At 43.3% G+C, this 24,592-nt stretch overlaps 1 protein-coding gene across 1 annotated transcript in view; it reads right to left on the bottom strand.

The window, feature by feature from the left end:
• ITK (IL2 inducible T cell kinase) overlaps positions 1–24,592 on the bottom strand; it is a 73,977-nt gene that overhangs the window by 32,288 nt on the left and 17,097 nt on the right. Inside the window, 5 exon segments of the mRNA NM_001266444.1 lie at positions 157–308; positions 5,314–5,354; positions 8,907–9,035; positions 11,828–11,909; positions 13,954–14,058. Of these exon segments, the coding sequence (NP_001253373.1) occupies positions 157–308; positions 5,314–5,354; positions 8,907–9,035; positions 11,828–11,909; positions 13,954–14,058 (509 nt within the window).

Genomic DNA, 24,592 nt, shown 5'->3' with positions numbered 1-24,592 from the left:
ACTACTTCCTCTTTCTCCCTCTTCCTCCTGCCTCTGCTCTCCTCTCCCACCTCAGTGCTGCGGTCACGCTGCGGGAGATAGGACAAATCATCCTGGTATTTTATTTGTTCGCACCACACCTCAAACAGAGGGACAGCAGCCACAAAGATGCCTTACCCATTCCTGTCCTGGACTCTCCACCAGTGAATCTCAGAACTGTCCAGCAGGCAGTACTCTTCATTGCGCCGCAGTGCAAGTTCCTGAGGATCATTGGTTTGGTAGTCATACAAGGCAATGACCACAGTTTCTTCAGGTTCCCAAAGTGGTCGCTGGGGAAGAGAGACAACAAAACCAAGCAAAGACATAAAAAAGGAGAGAAAATGCCTCCTTTCATCGGGGTGTCTGGGGAGACAATCTGCCTTCCTCTGGTTGACTTTCTTTATGAGTTAGAGTTACGGCACTGAACATGGCAAAAAAGACATCAGTGCTTGGAATTAATCACATTGCTCATTCTATGAGGTAAATTCTGACCACAGTGAATTCCAAGCAGCCACATGATTTTCACAAAAGTCTGCTGGTTTCTTTATCCGCACTATGTTATATGCGGCAGCCTCTCTGCCGGATGCATCATGCCCTTGGCAAAGGAGATATAGTCAACATGAAATCTTTCAGTTTGTGCTTCACTGATATGATTTGTGGGTTTATCCAGATCTACAGAATCATAGGTTATTGGAGCTGGAATTCCTCTAACAGATCATTTAATACACTTTTTCATTTAGGATGAGGAAACTGAGGCCCAGATAAGAGAAATGGACCTGGCCAATCTACCACTTGAATTAGCCCTAAGACTCTCTCTACTCTAGCACCTGTCTCCCTTCCTTCTCCAATGGGCTCTATTGCTGATGTCTGTGTTCCTCAGTCCCTTTCTTAGGATTACATATTGAGGACATGAAGAAAAGACCACAAAGCACACAGTTGCCAGAGTTCAGGATGGGCATGCCTACTATGGGTTAGCAGACTCTGTGAGAGTAAATGTGCGGAAAGATTGAGTTCCTCACTAGAATGTGATTTAGTGTTAGGAAGTCACAAGTTCTCTGAGTACATTGAAGCATTTGGTGGCATAAAAATACTGGAGCTGAAAAAAAAAGTCTCATCATACTGATGTAGTATGTTATCTCAACTGAGCCCAGATCGGATTTTTTTTTTTTAAATAGAGACAAGATCTCACTATGTTGCCCAGGCTGGTCTCAAACTCCTGGGCTCAAGTGACCCTCCTGCCTTGGCCTCCCAAAGTCCTGGGAGTACAGGCATGAGCCACTGTGCCCGGCTGCAGATCGGAATTGGAAATCTAGATATTTGTGGAGCTTGTGAGGATGTGTAAATGGGATGCTACAGAAAAGAGTGGATGTCCTGAGGCTTTTGCTGTAAGAGCTTATGGAGGGAGGAATAGTGTTCAAGGATGCTTGAAGAAGATGAAGGAGAGCTATGGCATTCATCCCACTGTAGGTCAACTCATTGGTTAATATCTGTGAAGAGAAAGATCAGAGCATGGTCCTCAAATTATGATGGTACCTTTCTGCAGGAGGCACACTGGACATGTATTTTTTTTTTCTAACAATCATGCAAGCTTGGAATATGGGGATTATTTTGAATATCACAAAGTTTGAGGTATGCTATAGGCCTTTAATGGGTGATGGTCAAGAAGGCAAAATGCTCTGTAGAGTCCCACATTCCGTACAACTTTCGAATATCCTTGTAAACATTCACGTGATGAGAAACCAGCTTATACAATAATTATATAAGAACATCCTGAGCCTAGATCCTATCCGTACCCTATCCAAAGTACTGGATTTCCCAAGAATGCAACTACCTTGTACTTTGAGGGAAGACTATACTTTGGTTCAGAAGTTTACCAAGAGTTGTTCATCATTTTGGAAAATTATATCACAGGGGTAACGCTGTAGTTGAGTCCCAATGCCACAATTTTTATCAGTTGCATTTGAGATGTCAAATCCAACGGGATCCTACCTACAGGTGCAAGAAAATGACTATTTCATTCTGTCTTCCAGTGCAGTCATGCCCCAATATTTATACAGAAACACATACTTTATTTTATTTTTTTAATTTTTATTTATTTATTTTTGAAATGGAAATTTTGTTATATATATTATTTTTCCTTCCTTCTAAGTATTACAGTTAGAACATTTATTGATTTTTTTTTTAAAAAGTATGTGTAATACAAAAGTTAGCCAGGTGTGGTGGCACATGTCTGTAGCCCCAGCAGCTGCAGAGTCTGAGGAGGGAGGATGGCTTGGACCCAAGAGACAGAAGGTGCAGTGAGCTATGATTGCACCACTGCACTCCAGCATGGGCAACAGAGTGAGGCCCTGTCTCAAAACAACAACAACAAAAATTAATTAAGTACTTTAATTAAAAAAATATATGTATTCATATGTTACATTATTTATGAATTTTTTTCAGGATAACAAAAGGAGCCTTACAAAATATCCATCATTAAAAGGCAGTATTGAGTTTGATAAGGTTGGGAACCATTATTTGAGTGAGAAAATCAAGGGATGGCATTTGGAGAAACTGAGTCTGTGGGCTCAGGAAGGATTGTTTGGGAGCCTCCATGATGTGGTGAGGCACGAAGGGAATGAGGATCCTGTCTCCTGGCCACTCTGCTACAGGCCTCAGCATAACCTGACCCCCCAGGACCTCTGCTGGTCCCAGGTGGGAAGAGATCCACTGGGCTGAGGGGCCCTCACAGGGAGTCCAGGTAGCAGTGGCAGGGATAGGGTGCCTTAGTAGGCAGCCAGCGAAAAAGGACACATGCAGACACATTCTAGTGGCCCCTCAGCAAGCCCTGGGTTGACTGGGAGGGACTGTAAGAGGAAGAGTTGAGTTCCCATGCATGCAGGGGGCCAAGAGGAATTGGAATTTGGACTTCAATGTGAAATACGACCTTGTTTGTATCCATAGGCAAGAGAGGCCTGGGATTGTCCTTCACTCTGACCATGGATGTTCTCCATCTTGAACAAAATAGCCATCCCCCGACCCCGGAGGACTGGCCCTGCTCACAGTGTTTCTCACATAGAGCATGAGACCTGTTGGCTCAGACTAGATTAAAAACATAGTTTCTCTGTATGACAATCCGAGATGTCATTACCACTCAGGGAGCAGAACGAGAAGGTGAAGAGAGAAATGACTCCAAGTGGCTCAGATAAGAGAATCGTTGCATCGGATTTAGACATGCGGTTGAAACTAGAACAATGATTCCAAAACCCTTGTGGTCAGAATACTCAAAACAGTATCCACGATACTCCTCCAAGAAGGCTGAAAAGCCAAATGGCAGAGTGCAGGGAGAGAAGGATCAACAGTGTATTCTGGCTTTCACCTTCATTGATACCAAAAACAAAGACACAAGAGCAGCCTGGCTTAAGATGAGAGGTGTGGGTTTAGGCGGGACTGTTGAGGGAACCATCTGCAAGGGAGGGCAGTAGGATTCCGAATCAGGCCTTCAAGGGGGATGGTGAAATAGTCTTCAGAAGGTCAGTGAAAGAAAAGGAGAGAGAGCTCATTCTCTGCTACAGTTTCAGTTTCTTTTCTGTTGTGAGGGAGTAGGCTGATGACAGATCTAAACACCAGGCTGGAGCTTTGAGGATTTAGAGCTTCCTTTATGGGGACGCTGCCAGTTTTGAAATGTCACCATGTTGGCTGAAGGGAAAAAAGACAGAGCTCATTCTTCAGGAAGAAGCATGAGGAAACGGAATCAGTAAACTCTGGTTAAAGAATTTGCTCTGGAATGAAGAGCGAGTACTCAAATGTGGGTATTGGTCGGGTACAGTGGCTCACGCCTGTAATTCCAGCACTTTGGGAGGTCGAGGTGGGTTGATCGCCTGAGGTCAGGAGCTCAAGACCTGCCTGGCCAACAATGCTAAAACTCCGTCTCTATTAAAAATACAAAAATTAGCTGGGCGTGATGGTGAGCGCCTGTAATCCCAGCTACTCGGGAGGCTGAGGCAGGAGAATTGTTTGAACCTGGGAGGTGGAGGTTGCAGTGAGCCGAGACTGTGCCATTGCACTCCAGCCTGGGTGACAAGAGCAGGATTCCATCTCAAAAAAAAAAAAAAGTGGATATTGGTGTTAATATTATCATAAGGTCAGGGCCATATCCCCTACCTAAAGGTCATGATCCTTTCTCTCATCTCTCTCTTTTTTTTTTTCATCTCCTTAACCAAATAAGCTGCCCTAGAGTAGGTACTGTGCTATCTAAGACTTGTAAGTCAGTGTATTATAGATCAGTGAGGAGGCTTATTAAAATGCAGATTCCGGGGCTCCTCCCCCAGCGTTGTGGACACAGCAGGTCTCAGGGTGGGGTCTAAGAATTTGTATTTCTAACATGCTCCCAGGTGATACAGATGCTTCTGGTCCATGGGCTATACTTTGAGAACCACCACTTGAGTTAAAGACCACCACGCCAGAAACCTTGCATCCTACTAAGTTGCTAAATGGCCTTGGAAAAGCCTTAAGACCTCCCTTGGGATTTGATTTCCCAAGCTTTACAATGAGAATAAAACTAAAACCCTCTGAAGTGGATAGAACAGACAGTAAGTTTTAAAATAGATGATAAAGGGGTTGAAGTGCTTTGAAAAATACAAAATACCAACAAATGTATGTCTCCAAAATGCTTGCATAGAGTGAGTATGCACCTTTTTTTTTTTTTTTTTTTCTGGAGACAGGGTCTTGCTCTATCACACGGGTTGAAGTGCAGTGGCACACAGTCATGGCTCACTGCAGTCTTGACCTCCTGGGCGCAAGTGATCCTCCTACCTCAGCCTGCTGAGTAGCTGGGACCACAGGCGTGCACCACCACACCAGCTAATTTTTAAAATTTTTTTCTAGAGATGGGGGTCTCACTTTGTTGTCCAGGCTGGTCTCGAACTCCTGGGCTCAAGCGATTCTCCCACTTTGGCCTCCCAAAGTGCTGGGATTACAAGTGTGAGCCACCATGCCAGCCACACTTTTATAGAGAGTGCGCTGCTACTATACTCCAAAGTGGTCAGGTGAATGGCCACCCAATTTGATATCAGTATTTGTTGAATAAATAAAGTGACATGGAGATTTAGCAGCTGAATGGTTCTTTAAGGGGACAGACCCCCAAGTCAGTTGAAGCCCAAAAATACCCAATGTGTTGAGTTCCGCTGAATCGTGACAGCCTGCTGCATGCATCCAGGGTTTGAAAAATATGGGTAGAGGGGAACATGAAATAGGAACATGCCAATCAGGTAGCTTGTGGGCCGACCTGCACCCAGAGCTAGGGCTCTCACTCACCCTGTTGTCTTCAGGAGTAGGAGGAAGAGGCTTCTTTGAAGCTGAAAAGAGAAAAACAGGAAAAGAAAAAATGAGCATGAAAACCAATGGACCCAACCGGAAGTGAGCGGCCAGGGGGCTTTTCTGAGAAAAAGGGCCCAGGGAAAACAACAGAAGAAAGGGGGCCAGAAGGAGCAATAAGACACAGTGAAACCCGACTTGGCTTTGTCAGAAGCTGTCTTTTATCTCCTTGGGCCTGCTGGTTTCGGATTCCCTTTTCTAGTAGACAACAGAAGCTTCCAGAAGTCCATATTCAGGGACCCTGTCTCTCTGTATTCCCAGGAAAAGCCTGACAGTGGGGTTAGACTTGCACCCTTCCCTGTAGGCATAGAGACTTCTGGGAATGTCTCTGCCACCTGCTAAACTCAGGAGTGGGAACTGGTGACTCAGGGGGACAGTGACTCACTAGCTTCCTGACTCAGTTGTGAGCTTGAGGAGGGGGTGGCTAAGGTGGGAGGTCATTGTGCTGCTTTTTGAGTGGGCTGGAATCCACTTTTAGTTGCCTTAAGGCATCTGAATATGTGTTATTTCTGCTTCTTTCAAACTATACCAACCCAGCATCTCTCTGTCTTTGTCTTTCTGCTTATCTCTGTTTCCATGTCTCCCTCTGTTTAGCTCTCCTCTCTCTTCTCTCTTTCCTCCTTTCTCTTCTCTTCTCTCTCTTTCTCTTGCCCTCCTTCCTCTCATTTCTTCATACTCGTCTCTCACTATTTCTCCTTTGTAGCTCTGCAAAGGCCATTCCTGGACTCAATGAATCAAAGGTGTGTGGCTGTGTCTGGGGCTCTCTGTGCTACGGGAGGCACTGCACAGGCTTCAGGCTAATACAAAGACATCCTTAATAACGAGAGATGAGAAAAGAATGGGCTGCATAGGTAGGTGATGAGTTCCTCATTTCTGTAGGAGGTTGACTTGAAGTTGGACAGCCCACATCAGGGATACAGTAGAGGAGAGTCACACATTGACACTGGAGCCCAGCCCCGTGCAGACTTGGCAAGAAACAGTAGGCTGGGGTAGTGACCTGGGTATGCGATGACCAGAGAAGAAGGAAAACCCCTATAATAGGAAGCATGGCTCCCATTTAGAACCCAACTTGGAGCTGGGAGATTGGTGTTCTAACTCTGGCTTCACCAATACTAGCTGTGAGCCTTGGCCACTTCCATCCCTGGATATTCTATGACTGGTGTCTCTTTCTTCTTCCTCTGGCCTTGCTTTTCCCTTCCTTCCTTTCCATCTGTGTGGGGTTGGTATGTGGAGAGATCAGGGCCAGTTCTGGTTGAAGACATGGGTGTTACTATGGGTTGGGTGTGGCTGGGTCTGTTTTTACTCAACCGAGTCTGCTGCTTCCCAAACACACACAAGTTCTGAGGCTATATCTCGGCCTTAGATTCTTTCAACCACCAATAAGGAAGACAAGTAGACACAATTACCATTTATCGAGAACTCTGTATATGTTGGCAGCTGTACTGCTTTCCACAACACCATTGAATCTCCCAGCCTTACACGTAGCTACCTATTATCATTTTCCCCATTTTGCAGGTGAGGAAATGCACTTAGAGGCTCAGAGGGGTTATCCAAAGCCCAGTGCTCATAGACCCGCACTGGCAATGTGCTCGGTACCAGGAATCCTGTGAGCCTTCACCCAGGGAGGTGACCATGAGCTGTATTCACAGCGCAGTGTGTTTCTTGAAAACTCTAGTCTCAACTGTGTAAAACTCGGATCCACGAAGTTATTTAACCAAATCAGAAGAAGGTAGAGTGAGGAGATGTTCAAGGGGGAGACAGCAATGGGTTGCAATGCAAAAGCAAAACCATTAGCAGAGTGACTGCACGACACCCACAGCAGGACCCCAAAAGTGCTCAGGCCCTGGTTTCACGTGGGGAGCAGCTCAGCATGACCAGCCCTCCTGCACTGGAGTTCTGGTGAGTCATTCAGATGTTCCTAGCACCACATGTGTATCACTTGGAGGAGGGAAATACTGTGCGCCCCAAAGAGGAATAGCTGCGGCATGCATGGTGCAAACTACAGAATGGAAATACTGAGTCAAAGAATTTCAGAACTGGAAAGGGGCTTAGATATTATTTCATCCTAAGCCCCTCAGAACTCCTTGCTATTTTTGAGATGAGGACACTGGGGCCCCTTGATGGCCAAGTCACTCATCTGAGGGCCCAGAGCAAGGCATTGGCAGAAGTTTGGAGACCAGATCCCTGACTTTGGAAAGGGCTTTCACTCACTGAGGTAAGCCCATGCCATTCTGTTATTACGGTGGATCCCATCCATAGAAAATTTTCCATTTCTTTTTTATTAAATATTGGCCCACATGAATATGGTCACAGGACTAATGTGGAGGATCACTTGAATATTTACCAATTTCTAAAACTTATTAAGTATTATTCTTCTGGGCCCAGGGATGGATTACGTTGAAGGGCTTTTTTCCCCAAGACGCAGGGTGAAAAGTGGTGGTTTTTAAAGTGGTAATGAGAGGGGCTATGAATCAGGAAGCCACAGAAAACCGAGCCATGTGTTACATCCGCCTTGGGTTGCCAATTTTCAGTATTAAGTTTTAGTGCACAAAAGGAAATGATAAATGAGAAGGAGAAACTATGGCAAAAGAGGTTGAGAAGAGAGGAACATGGAAGGAGAACAATCCACACGGTCCATCATTCCTATGCAACAATGGAATTTGCAGAGCACTTCCAGCAGTGTGACCTGGAGCATACTGAATTGCTCAAGGCAGCCCATTCCCTTAACATGACACCATCTACCCCAGATGATTGAGAGGAACAAGAGCATAATGAATGTGAAATGCATTCGAGTGGAGTTGTACACAACTGGAGGTTAAGGTTCGAAAGTCATTACTAAAATCCCGTTGCAGCCCAGTCCCCCGGACCTGAGCCTTTAATGTCAAAGGCAAAGAAATAGCTTTTTTTGTTTTCACTTTGCATTTAGACTGTGGCCTTCTCCTTTCTGAGATTGTGGAGGTCAAGGGCAAGTTTGAAGAGGAGGCAAGGAGAAACCACAGAGTAAAAAGTAAAAGAAAAAAAAAGTTCCTCTCACCTTTAAGGCTATAGAGTTGAATTTGTATAATTAAATATATGTGTGATATGATGCCACTGTGAGAAATAAATATTTTATATCTCTTAAGGCTGCCTCTGTAATTTAAGACTTAAATAGACCATGCCATTCAAATGCAGGTTATAGCAGGGTTCCTCAAACTGTACTGTGCACATACGTCTCCTGGGATCTTGTTAAAATGAAAATTCTGATCTAGTAGGTCATGAGTGGGGCCAGATCATTTGCATTTCTAACTAGCTCCTAGGAGATGTTGATGCTGCTGGTCCAAAGAACACACTTTAAGTGGTCAGGAGCTATAAAGACATCAGCTTTGAGATGGAAGCACCAACAGACTGGTAGAAAACACAGACGATTCCTCTTGGAAAATTCTGAAAATGTAGAATTTTGCATTCCATTCCTGATACCCTCAATGATTGGAGGCCAAAAGCTTTTACCTTTCTATGGTCATTTCACAGAATAGAGGGAATTCCCAGTCTCTTACCGTTCTTGGTTGGATCATATTGGGCACAGCCTGCTGCAAGCTTCTCCAGCTGAGAACAGCACCTCCACTTCCCATCCATCCAGAAATTAGGATGATATTTAGGCACCAGACTGTTATTATTCCTCGTTTCTGAAATAGGTTGGCACCAACAGAAGAGTTATTTCCAGGTCAGTCTATCAAGGGCTACCAATTTTATACCATCTCGAGTTTAGACCTGGCTAAGTGAGCCTGAATGAGTATTGTCCAGACCATTCAGAAGCATGGGTTGACCTGAGCACATAAATGCACTGTGCTATTTACTGGGGTAGTTCATGTTAATTTAGGCATCAGCACATCTAGGCTCATATCCGGCTCTGCCTTGCATTAGTTGTGTGTTCTTAGGTTGGGCAAACCCTCATCTGAGCCAATGAGGTTGTTAAACACTGGGCTCTACAAAAGTGCCTTTAAGGGTAATGAGAAGGTTGAGAAGGTGGAATCACCATCCCTCCAACTCTCCTACCTTTAACCACAGCAACTTTGGTTTTTTCCCTTGTAGGTTTGTGGCTTTGAAGTAAGATTTTGGTTGGGGAAAAAGGGGGGCTCTGCTACTGAAACAAATACATACATAAGGCACAGAACAGTGTTGGGTGTAGTAGCTTATGCTTGTAATCCCAGTTCTTTGGGAGGCCAAGGCAAGAGGATCTCTTAAGCTGGAGATTAGCCTAGGCAATATAGTGAGACCCCTTCTCTACCAAAAAGAAAAAGAAAAGAAAAAAGTTAGCTGGGCATGGTGTCACACACCTGTAGTCCCAGCTTCTCAGGAGGCTGAGGTGGGAGGATCACTTGAGCCCAATAGGTCGAGGCTGCAATGAGCCATGCTCGTGCCACTGCACTCCAGCGTGGGTAACAGAGTGAGACCCTGTCTGATATAGTTTGGCTCTGTGTTCCCACCCAAATCTCATCTTGAATTGTAATCTCCATAATTCCTACGTGTTGAGGGAGAGACCAGGTGGTGGTAACTGGATCATGGGGATATTTTCCCCCATGTTGTTCTTGTGATAGTGAGTTCTCATGAGACCTGATGGTTTTATAAGTATTGGGCAAGTTCCTCCTTCTGTCATTCTCTCTCCTGCCACCTTGTGAATAAGGTGACTGCCTCCCCTTTACCTTCCACCATGATTGTAAGTTTCCTGAGGCCTCTCAGCCATACAGAACTGTGAGTCAATTAAACCTCTTTTCATTATACATTACCCACTCTTGGGCATATCTTTATAGCAGTGTGAAAATGGACTAATACATTGTCTCCTTGAATAAATAAATAAACAAACCACAGAACTAGATAGCTAATCTCTAATGTTCCTTCCAATTTTAACATCCTGTGTATGAAATCCCTTCACAGAGGGCAAAAAGCCAATGATCATAGCTGGGGCCCTTTTGATTACTTTTTTTTCTTCCTTTTTTTGGTGGGGTAAGACCAGGGTCTTGCTGGTTACCCAGGCTCGGCTCACTTGGCTCACTGCAGCCTTGACCTCCCAGGCTCAGATGATTCTCCCACCTCAGCCTCCCGGGTAGCTCAGAGCACAGGCCTGTGCCACCATGCCTGGCTAATGTTTTTATTTTTAGTAGAGATGAGATCTCACTATGTTACCCGGGCTGAAGTGCAGTGGCATGAGCATGGCTCATCGTAGCATTGGACTCCTGAGTTCGAGTGATCCTCCCACCTTGGCCTCCCAAAGTGCTGGGATTACAGGTGTTAGCCACTGCAGCCAGCCCATTTTGATTACTTCTTACTTTTGTGTTTGCTCTATGTCCCATGACTGTTAGAACTGTGAGCCCTTTCCCATTTACCCAGCACTTGTCTGCTCATAACTCATTTGAGGCTCACAACAACCTTGGGATAAGATACACCTTGTATTTCTATTCTCGTTTTTTTTCAGATAGAGGAATTGCAACTTCAGAGATAACAAATAGTTTGCTTATCCTTAGTCCTCATAGTTTCATAGAGGCAGATTAGTATTTGAATCCAGATCTTCTGACACATCCAGTGCTTCAGGCTAAAGAACAATAATGGTAACATTGATCGAGTGCTTTCTTTGGGATGGGTATTGTCCTAAGTCCTCAATCATTCAGTTCTCACAACAGCTCCATGACTGCTTTTAGTCAAAATTTACAGAGACACACGAAGGTCAAGGAATTTACCCAGGGTCACATGCTAATCATTGGCAGAGCTGGGATTTTCACCTTCATGCCTGGCTCCACATCCCATGTGCTTAAACACTACTGCCTCTAACTGTGCCGTCAGGAAGGTAAGGCTTAAGAAATACCCTTACCAATGGTCTGAAACGCTTGAAAGCTAGCTGATATTTATTGCGTGCTGTCTATGGGCCAACCTAGTTCCCAGGACTTTGCTCACATCAGCTCCAAAGGCAGGTGCTGTTATCCCTTCCTTTTCTCCCTTTTAAATAAATGGGAAACTGAAGCACAGGCAATTAAGGAACTCACCCAAGTGTACATAGCAAGTGACAGACTGGGATTTAAACCCAGGTCATTTCACACTAGGGCCTATGCTCTGCTTCTTCATACTATACGAGGAGTTGGCAAACTTGTTCTTAAAAGGCCAGACGGTAAATATTTTAGGTTTTACCGACCATGAGACAAAATCAAGGGTCTTATGTAGGTACTTATTTAACTATTTGAAATGAGTTATATACAAATGTTGCTCAGAGCCTGACAAGAACAGACAGCAGGCTGGATTTGGTCAGCCCTGAATGATACCAGTTATTGCCTCCTGGGCCCGGAATGAAACCGTGGAAACTTCCACTAACCCCAAAAGGGAAACCAGCCATCAGCTGCTCTCACACCACAGTCTATTCTATTGTGGAACCCAACCCTACTATAGGATCAAGGGTGTCAGTGATTCAATGGCAAAGGAGTTTAATTACCTTCTTTAAGGGCCAGCACCCAGCGCTGCCGGCTCTCACGATCTGGAGCAAACACATACAGGAGGTAGTTGTCATGCATGACCTGGAGACACACACAGAGTCCAAGGTGAGCAGTGTGCATGGAGATAGTTGACTGACAGCAGACCTACTGAGCTGAGAGTGGGGTCTCGGGTGTTTATCGTCACATAGGCAAACATTTGGGTAATTAGGGGGCCAGTATCCTTTTCATCCAGATGTTTGGGTGCTACGAAAACACAGGGTAAGCAGTTTCGGCTGCTTGTCTCAGATTCCATGCCCCAAGAGAGCAATCACTAACTAAAACAGCAGGAGAAAGTTCTCCTCTTGACTAGAAAGCACATTTATTTCTCATCTTAAGTTTTTAGTGATTAAAAAAAATATTTCTGGCACATGAAAGAGAAAGATATTATATGGCAAATGTGTAATGAGAGTTTTGAAAACTTCTTATTTTGAAATAGTTTAAGATTCACAAGAAGTTCCAGAAATAGTACAGAGTTCCTGTGTACTTTTCACCTACTTTTCTCCACTGATGACATCTTACATAACCACAGCACATTCTTCAAAACCAAGAGACTGTCATTGGTATAATACTTTAACTAAACTGCAGTCTTCTTTATATTTCACCACTGTTTTAGGCACTCATTATCATTGGGACTTTGAACAACTGAAAAATACATGCTATTCCTTTTATTTTCAGTCCTCAAAATTCCAACTCATGAGGGTCACTTTTCCAGTAGGAAAAAAGTTCTTTTCTATGCCACGTTAAATATATACTCATCCCTCAGGTTGGTAAGCAAGAATGGTACCCTGAAATGTGCAAGGAGATACCCATGCCTTTGAAGCCAGAAGTGCCAAGATTCATACATAAGGTAAGGACTTTAAAGATACCCTCCACTAACTCTGTTCAGTAGAATTTTGGGAGGCTGAGGCGGGTCGATCACGAGATCAGGAGTTTGAGACCAGTCTGACCAAAATGGTGAAACCCCGCCTCTACTAAAAACACAAAAATTAGCCGGGCGTGGTGGCACGTGCCCATAGTCCCAGCTACTCAGGAGGCTGAGGCAGGAGAATCACTTGAACTGGGGAGGCAGAGGTTACAGTGAGCCAGGATTGCGCCACTGCACTCCAGTCTGGGCAACAGAGTGAGACTCTGTCTCAAAAAAAAAAAGAACTTTCCGCAGTGATAGGAGCATTCTATAGCCAGTGCTGTTTCAGTATAGTAGCTGCCAGCCATCCGGCTATTGAACATGTGAAATGTGCCCAGTGTGACTAAGAAGCAGAATTTTTAATATCATTTAATACATTTAAATGTGAACATGCTTGTGTGGCTAGTGGCTACTGTACTAGACAGTGCATTTCCAGATAATCCTCAGATTATAAAATCTGAATCTTTGTGCCTCAGAATCTCCAAGCAATTCATACCCAGCAATTGCAATATGTTGCTTCAAATCATGAGTAAACTGCACTTAAAGCACGTTAGGTTTGGGGCCCCGATAGCAGCTTTATTTCTTTCCTCACTAATTGGGCCTTCCCTTGAGGAAGAGAAGACATGAGGGAAAGGGGTATGAGGAATAACCACCTTTTTAAGATTTTGTGCTTAATGTGTGTTCAGTAAGTGAAAGAATTAACAAATAAATGTCATTGATTGAAGGAACACATATGTTTCCTAATGGGATTTGTCTAAGTTCTAACCTTGGAGTAGAGAGTCATCCCTGTCCACCCTCTCTCACAGTGACTGAGGCCTTTTGTTTCGTTTTGTTTTTTTGATGGAGTCTCACTCTGTTACCCAGGCTGGCGTGAATGGCGCGATCTCAGCTCACTGCAACCACTGCCTCCAGGGTTCAAATGATTCTCCTGTCTCAGCCTCCCGAGTAGCTGGGATAACAGGCACCCACCAGGACGCTAATACAAACATTAGCTTTGTGTTTTTAGTAGAGACGGGGTTTCACCATGTTGGCCAGGCTGGTCTCGAACTCCTGACCTCGTGATTTGCCTGCCTCGGCCTCCCAAAGTGCTGGGATTACAGGCGCGAGCCACTGCACCTGGACGTGACTGAGGATTTTAACCGCGGTACAGGAAATGGGGAACTACCCACCTGATGGACTTACCTGAAACGGGTATTTATAGTGGCATGGGATGCTGATGTCACTTTTCACAATCTCGACACATTTGATTCGGGACAGCTCAATGGACCCCTTCAGCGTGCGCTTCTTCTGTGGGGAGACAAGCACATCCCATTCATGTAAGAGAGAAGACAATATTTTTGTCCAGATTGCTCCAGAAATCTACTACTAGATAAGATCCACTGAGTTTTTAACAAATTCCAACCCTCCAAACCAAATATCCAAAACTGCCTCTTGGCCCTAAGTGTGGGATAAACACTCTGAGCAGACTGCTGGGAAAACATGCCTTCAGAGTCTTTTTCTTGGTGACAGGCTTCCACTCATTGAGACACTGGGTCATGTACCCCACTGCCCTTGTGACAAATGGCAGCATCGGCAGAACTCGTAGCTGAGATGCGTAGAGAAATCCATGGACACATATGTGACAATTTTCTCTTCTCCATGTCTATCCATGACCATATTAGCATAGTAATTGAGCTGGGGCCTGACCTGGATTGTGGTGCATACCCTTAGCGGCACCTTTTTTTTTTTTTTTCTGCCTCTGGCTTCTCCATGTCCTTTAATTATCCGCAGTTCCACAATGACACTCCCAAAGGACATTGCTGACTCTGCTCTACAACTACCTCTTCTCCACGTCCTCCCCAACCTCCCCATCAAGTATTACTGGGCCTGTGTCTCATTGTCTTGGAAACTTGCTAGCTGTATTTCCCTGATAACTAATTCACATGATGGTATCTGTGATTTATAATGATGTTACGTGTTACCTATTTCTAAGGATCCTTGTGCTTGGAGAAGGGATCTCAGGGGATTTGATGCCTTACCCAGTGGAACAAATTCCATTGGTGGTCTATCAGACTCCAAGGAAAGATAGTTAGGAAAGTGCTTTTGGATTGAAGAAGCCTTTCACAGGTGCCTAGAATTAAGCTGCCATTGAGAATAGACTTTAATTCAGCTCTGGAACCAGTTGCAAAATACGTCATTATACCCACTACTAGTCAATCCCAAAAGACACGATTCTGAATGTCATAGTCTCAAATGCTGAAATCCTGAAAGATAAAAATCCCTAAAGTCTAAGTCCCTAATGTCTAAAATCTCAAAAATCACGATTAGTGAATTTTCTGTTGTATGCAGGATAGCCTCATTGTTAGTTGCATCATGTTAGGCAGAACTACTGCTTTATTATTGTCTTCATTTGGAAATTACGTGTGGTTTAAGATGTGTATGGGTGCCAAATCGATGAGGAGTGGACTTGTTGACTTAATTTTAGGTGTCAAATTGACTGGATTAAGGAGTATCTAAAGCTGGACATGGTGACTCACACCTGTAATCCCAGCACTTTGGGAGACCAACATGGGAAGATCACCTGAGATCAGGAGTTCAAGACCAGCCTAGTGAAACCCCACCTCTACTAAAAATACAAACATTAGCTGGGTGTGGTGGCAGGCGCCTTAATCCCAGCTACTCTGGAGACTGAGGCAGAAGAATTGCTTGAACCTGGGAAGCGGAGGTTGTAGTGAATTGAGATTGTGCTACTTTGCTCCAGTCTAGGCAAAAGAGTAAAATTCTGTCTCAAAAAAAAAAAAAAAAAAAAAAAAAGACGTGTCTAGATACCTGATAAAGCATTATTTTGGGTGTGTCTGTGAGGGTGTTTACAGAGTAGATTAGTACGTGTATCAGAATGGACGAGGTGGGGGAGATCTGCTATCAGTGTTGGTGGACACCATTGAATTAGCCAGGGACCCAAAAAGAACAAATACTGAAGGCAAATTAGTCTCTCTCTGAGAGTTGGCACAGACTTTTCTTCTGCTGTTTTTGAACCATCTCATTAAAAGACTTAGGTTGTCTATCGTAGTATTTCAGATGACCTGGCTATATAAGCTATTTGTTTTTTTAAAAATTTAAAGGTGAAATATATTGCATATTAGTTTTTTGTTTTAAAAATCAATTTTATTAAAGTATAATTTACATACAATAAAATTTACCAATGTACATTTCAGAGAGTTTTGACAAATGTATACAGTTGTGTAATAACCTCTGTAATTAAGATACAGGAAAAGAAACAACCAAAATCAGAGCTGAACCAAAGGAGATTGAGACACAAAAAACCATGCAAAAGATCAATGAATCCAGGAGTTGGTTTTTTGAAAAAATTAATAGGATAGATAGGCCACTAGCTATACTCGTAAAGAAGAAAAGAAGGAAGATCCAATTAAACACAACTAGAAACGACAATGAGGATGTTACCACTGACCCCACAGAAATACAAATAATCAAAGAGACTACTATGAACACCTCTGTGCACACATATTAGAAAACCTAGAAGAAATGAATCCATTCCTGGACAACATACACCCTCCCAAGACTGAACCAGGAAGAAATTAATTCCCTGAACAGATCCATAAGAAGCTCCAAAATTGAATCAGTAATAAATAGCCTACCACCCAAAAAAAGCCCAGGACCAGATGGATTCACAGCCAAATTCTACCAGATGTACAAAGAAGAGCCAATATAATTCCTACCGAAACCATTCCAAAAAATTGAGGAGAAGCGTCTCCCCCACAGCTTATTCTATGAGGCCAGCATCATCCTGATACCAAAACCTGGCAGAGATACAACAAAAAAGAAAACTTCAGGCCAATATTGATGAACATTGAAGCAAAAATTCTCAACAAAATACTTGCAAACCAAATCCAGCAGCACATCAAAAAGCTAATCCAGCCAGGCACGGTGGCTCATGCCTGTAATCCCAGCGCTTTGGGAGGCTGAGGAGGGCGGATCACTTGAGCCCAGGAATTCGAGACTAGCCTGGGCAACATGGTGAAACTCTGTTTCTACAAAAAATTACAAAGATTAACTGGATATGGCGGTGCAAACCTCTAGTCCCAGCTTCTCGGGAGGCTGAGGTGGACAGAAGTTGCAGTTAGCCAAAATCATGACACTGCACTCCAGCATGGGTGACAGAGCAAGACTGACTCAAAAAAAAAAAAAAAAAAAAAAAAAAAAGCTAATCCACCATGATCAAGTAGGCTTTAGGGATGCAAGATTGGTTCAACATATGCAAATTAATAAATGTAATTCATCACATAAATAGAAATAAAGGCAAAAACCATGATTATCTCAATAGATACAAAAAAGGCTTGCAATAAAATTCCACATCCCTTCATGTTTAAAACTCTCAGTAAACTAGATATTAATGGAACATAACTCAAAATGATAAGAGCCGTCTATGACAAACTACAGCCAACATCATACTGAATGGGCAAAAGCTGAAGGCATTCCCCTTGAATACCAGCTATTTCTTTAGCTGCTCAAGTTTTGAGCAGCCTTTTTGTCTGCTCAAAACTGTTATACCCATGTGACTGTCCTTAGTATACCTAAGTGTTTATGTTTGCAAAAGAATGTATATTATTACTGCCTATTTTATCGCACACAGTGGCCTATGAAGCATTTCGTCATGTCTTTATACATTTCTCAAATAAATCCACTTTTAAAATGTAAGCAAATGTCTTTTAAAAAAGTTTTAGAATTATTTTTTCCAGAACTATATTTTTGGGAATTTTTATGTTTTGGATTTCAATATCTGGAACTATGGTGTTCAGGATTGTGGCTCAAACCCCATTCTACCTTATTCTTTTAAAGGAGGTAGCAAATGATGGTGAAATGAGCACAAGTTTGGAAAAGCTATGTTCAAAGTAGGTCTCTGCCTCTTATCATAGGAGCTCTGCGACCTTGGGCAATTCATTAAACTTCCCAGAACCCTGGTTTCTACATCCGATAAGTGGGGATAATACTTACCTTTTGAGAGTTGATTGGAGAATAAAATGGGATGATGTAAACAAATTAACTGGCTTATAACAGGTGCCCTCAATAAAGGGTACTTTCCCAATTAAAGAAGTTAAGGAAGCCTTAACTATCGCAAGAGATTTGTGTTATATGAAGGGGCTTGGTTAGTATCCAGGGACCCATTACATCATCAAATTCTCCCGAAGTGAATTCAGTCTTTACTTCCCGTTTTTGGGTCCTCAGCCCGGAAGCTGATCTTTGATTTAGTAGCTGAGGAACACAACTGAGATAAAAAAAATTCAAGATGCCAGAAGCAGACCCTATTTTTTTTTTTTTTTTTTTTTTTTTTTTTTTTTGAGACGGAGTCTCGCTCTGTCGCCCGGGCTGGAGTGCAGTGGCGCGATCTCAGCTCACTGCAAGCTCCGCCTCCCGGGTTCACGCCATTCTCCTGCCTCAGCCTCCCGAGTAGCTGGGACTACAGGCGCCCGCCACCTCGCCCGGCTAGTTTTTTGTACTTTTTAGTAGAGACGAGGTTTCACCGTATTAACCAGGATGGTCTCGATCTCCTGACCTCGTGATCCGCCCGTCTCGGCCTCCCAAAGTGCTGGGATCCATTTTTGAAAGTAAGACATCTATTTATGTTTATTGTGACGAATAAAAACACTATAGAGGCTCAGTATGGTGACTGATGCCTGTAATCCCAGATCTTTTTTTTTTTCTCTCTCTTTTTTTGAGACAGAGTCTTGCTCTGTCGCCAGGCTGGAGTGCGGTGGTGCGATCTCGGCTCACTGCAACCTCCGCCTCCCGGGTTCAAGCGATTCTCCTGCCTCAGCCTCTTGAGTAGCTGAGACTACAGATGCCTGCCACCACGCCCAGCTAATTTTTTGTATTTTTAGTAGAGAGGGGGTTTCACCGTGTTAGCCAGTATGGTCTGTATCTCCTGACCTCGTGGTCCACCCACCTCAGCCTCCCAAAGTGCTGGGATTATAGGCGTGAGCCACCGTGCCGGCCCCCAATTTTTTTTGTCTTTTAGTAGAGATGGGGTTTCACCATGTTGCCCAGGGTGGCTTGGAACTCCTGAGCTCAGGCAATCTGCCCGCCTTAGCCTCCCAAAGTGTTGGGATTACAGGCGTGAGCCAACATGCCCAGCCAATCCCAGATCTTTGAGAGGCTGAGGTGGGAGGTCGTTTGAGCCCAGGAATTTGAGAGCAGCCTGGGCAACACAGTGAGACAATACAAAAAATTACATAAATTAGCCAAGCCTGGTGGTGTGCGCCTGTAGTCCCAGCTACTTGGGAGGGTGAAGTGGGAGAATCGCTTGGGCCCAAAGTTCCAGGCTGCAGTGAGCTGTGATAGAGCTGGTGGCATCAACTCCAGCCTGGGTGACAGAGCAAGACACTGTTTCAAACAAGCAAACAAACAAAACAAAATACTATAGAGGCATGAGAAGAAAATATTTATAGTGTGTTATTATCCCAACCTTCCCCATAACCCTGAGGTAGCCAAGGTTAATCATTTGGAGTATATTTGTCTTTTCCCTGCACTTTTTTATAGAGTATATATAAAGGAAAATGAGTGTTTACTCTACTTATCAGTCTAGAACTTGCTTTTGTAGTCTAATGCTAAATTAGGAGACTTGTCTTCCTGCAAAAGCCTCTGCAAACGTGCCTTTTGGGCTCAAACTATCTTCTCATTTAGAGTTAGGAATGCATGCTCTGGTCCTGACCATAATCACAGTTCTTTGGAATGGTTAACCTGTTTTTCACAAATAGTAGAGCACAGCAGAGCTGCCTTTTCAAGAACTGTCTGCAGCTACTGGTAAACAGGCAGCCCGAGCTTGAGGTTGCCGTGTTTTGACTTCTGTTGGGTTCTTTCCTTAGAGCACGTATAGTGAAATAAAAACAACAGGCTCATGGCACGTGACATGACAACACCATTTGCTGACATTTTTGTCTTTGGAACCTACTGTCCTGAGCTCCCTAAGGTCAGAGACCAGGGCATCTTCCCATATACCCAGTGCCCAGCAGTGGCTAGCCCTAAGTGGAGCTTAATTAGCTCAAAACAAAGGGTGTCAGATTGGAGCACAGTTTAAACAATCTTAACCAGATTTAAGGCTAGTAAATTTAGCCATTCAGGAAATATTTATGGAGGGCCAGCCATGAGTGAGGTGCTATTCTGAGTTCAGGAAATGAACTGACGAACATAGTAGACTCTCACAGAACTCGTAGTATACTCGGGAAGGCAGACAAGACAAAGAAGTGCTGGAAAGAGAATTGAACAGTTGATGTGACCGAACTGTGGCCAAGGCAGACTTCTCTGGAGAAAGAAAGTGCATTTAAGAAGAGACCAAAAAGTCAAACAGGAGCCATGTGGGAGAAGGTCTAGGGGAGTGAGTATCCTAGGTAGAGCAAGCAGCCAGGGCCAAATCATGGAGTAGAAAAATACTGGATAAGTCTGGCTTGTTAACAGCCTAGCAGCATTGTGATGAGGGCAGACAGTGGAGGCAAATACTAACTGGAATTGTGAATAGGGATGAAAATTCTATGTGAAGTTCTAAAGTGATATTGTCCAATAGAAATGTAACATGAGCCATATATGTAACTTACATTTTTTTTCTACTAGGCACATTCAAAAATGCAAAACATAACAAGTAATAATTTTAACAATATATTTTGTTTAACCCAATATCTAAAATATTATCATTTCAAATTGTTAGGTGATTTCTGACAGAATTTAAAACAGAATTACCATTTGACCCAGCAATCCTATTATTGGGCATATACCCAAAGGAATATACATTATTCTACCATAAAGACACATATACACATATGTTCATCACAGCACTAATCACAATAGCAAAGATATAGAATTAACCTTAATGCCCATTAACAATAGAATGGATAAAGAAACGTGAGGCCAGACGTGGTGGCTCACATCTGTAATCCCAGCACTTTGGGAAGCCACGGCTGCAGATCACTTGAGGCCAGGGGTGTGAGACCAGCCTGGGCAACATGGTGAAACCCCATCTCTACTAAAAACATAAAAATTAGCTGGACGTGATGGTGCACACCTGTAATCTCAGGCACTTGGGTGGCCAAGGCACAAGAATCACTTGAATTCGGGAGGCAGAGTTTGCGGTGAGCTGAGATCGTGCCACTGCATTCCTGCCTGGGTGACAGAGTAAGACTCTGTCTCAAAAAAAAAAAAAAAAAAAAAGAAAAGAAATGAAAAGAAAAAGAAAATGTGGTACACATACACCATGGAAAATTCTGCAGTCATAGAAAAGTATGAGATTGTGTCCTTTGCAGCATCATGGGTAAAGCTAGAAGCCATCAGCCCAAGTGAACTAACACAGGAATTGAAAACCAAATACTGCATGTTCTCACTTGTAAGTGGGAGCTAAACAGTGAGCACATATGGGTATAAAGAAGGGCACCACAGACCCCAGCACCTACTCAAGGGTGGAGGGTGAGAATTGAAAAACTGCCTACTGGTACTATGCTTATTACCTGGGTGATGAAATAATCTGTATACCAAACCCCTGCAACATGTAATTTACCTATATAAAAACCTGCACGTGTACCCCTGAACCTAAAATAAAAGTTTAAAAGAAATTAATTTGTATGTTGACCTTGTATCTTTTGACATGGATGAATTTGTTTAATAGTTCTAGTGGGTTTTTAGTAAATTACTTACAATTTTTTTTGTGTGTGTGTGGAAAATTATGTGGTGTGCCATGAAAAATAGTTCTACTTTTTTATCTCAATCTGGAGAATTTCATTTCGCTTTATAGTATCATTTATCTGGCTAGTACTTGCAGAACAGTGTTGAATAGAGTGTTAAAAGTGGAAATTGGCCGGGCACAGTGGCTAATCCCAAAGTGCTGTAATCCCAGCACTTTGGGAGGTCAAGGCAGGTGGATTACTTGCAGTCAGAAGTTTGAGACCAGCCTAGCTAACATGGTAAAATTTTGTTTCTAAGAAAATACAAAATTTAGCTGGGCATGGTGGTGCACGCCTGTAATCCTAGCTGCTCGGGAGGCTGAGGCAGGAGAATCGCTTGAACCCAGGAGGTGGAAGTTGCAGTGAGTCAAGATTGTGCCACTGTACTCCAGCCTGGGTGACAGAGCAAGACTCCAGAAAAAATTAAAAAAAGTGGAAATTTATGTCTTGTTCCCAAACTTACAGATAAAGCACTCAGTCTTTCACCATTAAGTATAATGTTAGTTGTAGGTTTTCATAGATGACTTTTTGCAAGACTCAAAACTTTTTTTCTATTAATGTACTGGGGGTTTTATCACAATGAGTGTTGGATTTGTCAAATGTTTTTCTTTGTTTATTGAAATTTTCTTTTTGACATTTATTCAAGTAATGTTGTATATTATCTTAATTGACTTTAGGATAGTGAGCCAGCATTGCATTTGTGAGAATAAAATCTTACTTGGTTATAGTATATTAAAAAAATTGTTATCCACAAAAAAATTAATGCGATATTTTTTTTGTACTTAAGTCTTTGAAATTGTGTATTTTGTGCATATCTCAATTTGCACTTGCCATACTTCAGGTGCTCAGTGGACCCATGTAGCTAGTGGTTACGTTAGTGGACGGCGAGACTCCAAGATTTCCAAGGAGGAGTTCTCCTACCAACTCACATGGCCTCCTTTGTGCCTGTGCCTTAACAGTCTGTCAGATGAGCTTGCTCTCGGGCTTGCTCTTCTATTGGGATGGATTTCATGTTCCACCATTAACGTCACTCTCATTCCTAAATGAGTGCTTGGGACCCCACCACTACAATCCATCCTGATGGGCTGGTCGGTCTTTCCAAAGACCCTGAGGTTGGTTCTTCTGGCATCTCACCAGATCCAATACTTGGTAAACAGCAGGACCAGCTATGTCCTTCCTAGTTGGTCCCTGGGGAGTGGCCGGTCACTAAGCCCGACACAGTTCAGTCTCTGGGAAAGGGTGATTGCCTATAATCATCCCAAACAACTGTGCTATTTCTGAAAAATGCCAGGGTAAAACTTTCCAAAGAAACCACACAAAAGCCACCAGAGAAAGGGAGAGGCCAAGTACAACCTGCTCTCATTCTTACTTGTTATTCTGTCTGCATTACTTGGGGCGAAAGTCACAGGACCTTGCTTACCCTTGTCTCTTTTCTTGGCCATGTTCTAAGATATGCCGTCCTCATAGTCTAATGTTTCATCCCAAGCATCTGACACGTGTCAGACACAATTCAAGATGCTGATACTTACAAATTTGCACAGGGGTAAGCTTGTGCAATCAGCTTTTATATCTTTTTTCTTTGTATGTTACTGTTTCTCTCTCTCTCTTTTCCCCTTTCTTTTCTTCTTTTCTTTCTTTCTTTCCTTCTTTTTTTTCTCTCTCTCTTTTTTTTTTTTTTTAACAAACCCTTGTATCAAGGGCTGACTTCCAATAGATCTCACAGCGAGGGAGCTGCTCTGCTATGTACAAAACCCCAACCCAGAAACAAGTTGTTTACAAATGGGTCAGCATCAGGTTCCCCATAAATGTGCATTGCTTGATAGATAGATGAGGGGGCAGGGTGGCTTTTTATGTTAATATTTTGTATGAAATAGAGCTTGCATTATAAGTTTCAAAGAGAGAAACAGGAAAAAAGTGAAAAAGATATTATTTCTGAACATTTTCTACATTCCAGGCACTCAACATCCCATCCCATTTCGTCACGATCCTATAACATATTATCTCCCCATTTTATAGATGAGAAAATTGAAGTTCACAGAGGCCAACCTTCTTAATACGTAGAAGAGCAGTGTACAAGCTCCACTCTATGACTCCAGAGCCTGTTAACCTAACTACTACGCTTCCTGGCTTAGCGCCTGCTGGGACTTTGCACAGAAGACTATCATTCCCTGAACTCAGCGCTGGAAAATCAATTGCGTGACCCATTTCACCAAGCCGTGGCCTAGCAGAGCTTTGTTTCTGTCCCATTTGGTTGAGCAATGCTTATGCTGGATTGCAAAGGTGGAACACGCTCCCTGGTTCCTCAGAATAGCCACTTCTGTTTGCTCCAACGACATTGGCTCCTTTGCTGCTGGACTAGTCCAGCAGATACGCCGATGAGAAGTTATGTGTCTGCTACTCATGGGAAAAGGACGTCTCCACCTTTCTGAAAAACAGCAGTTTTCAGCTTTCTCCTCTGGTGAGGCAGAGTGGGGGAGAACTGGAGCTTTCAAGTAGGGCAGACTTGGGTTTGCATCCTAACTTCATTCCTTGCCAGCTGTACAACCTGAGGCAAGTGTCTCAGCCTCTCAGTTGCTTCGTTTTTCAAAAGTGACATAAGAATAGTCTCTGAATCATTGAGCTAATTAAGATAATTTTTAAAAATTACATAAACCTACTAGCAAATGCTAGTAGCAATAGTTCATGCCTGTAATCCCAGCACTTTGGGAGGCCAAGGAAGGAGGGTCGCCTGAGGTCGGGAGTTCAACAGTCTAGATAACATAGTAAGGCCCTGTCTCTACAAAAAATGTTAAAGAGTTAGCCAGGTGTGGTGGTACATGTCTGTAGTCCCAGCTACTCAGGAGGCTGAGGCAGGAGGACCAATTGAGCCTGGAGGGTTGAGGCTGCAGTGAGTCATTATCATGTCCCTGCACTCTGGGTGACAGAGTGAGACACTGTCTCAAACAAACAAAACAAAACAAAACAAAAAGATATGATCATTACTGTCTCTATGGACAAATTAGTGTCTCGTAAAACACCAGAGCAATTTGCAATGAGCTGTTCCTAGTTCCTACCTCCCCAGCCCATCTTCAGCTAGACCTAACGTCCTTCTACTGTGAAGCTCTGGGAAAGTCTGGAGC

Source organism: Macaca mulatta, chromosome 6, assembly GCF_049350105.2.
Source record: "Macaca mulatta isolate MMU2019108-1 chromosome 6, T2T-MMU8v2.0, whole genome shotgun sequence".
Classification (NCBI taxonomy): Eukaryota; Metazoa; Chordata; class Mammalia; order Primates; family Cercopithecidae; genus Macaca; species Macaca mulatta.
The sequence above is the reverse complement of the archived record's forward strand: the minus strand, read 5'-3'. Positions and strand labels throughout refer to the sequence as shown.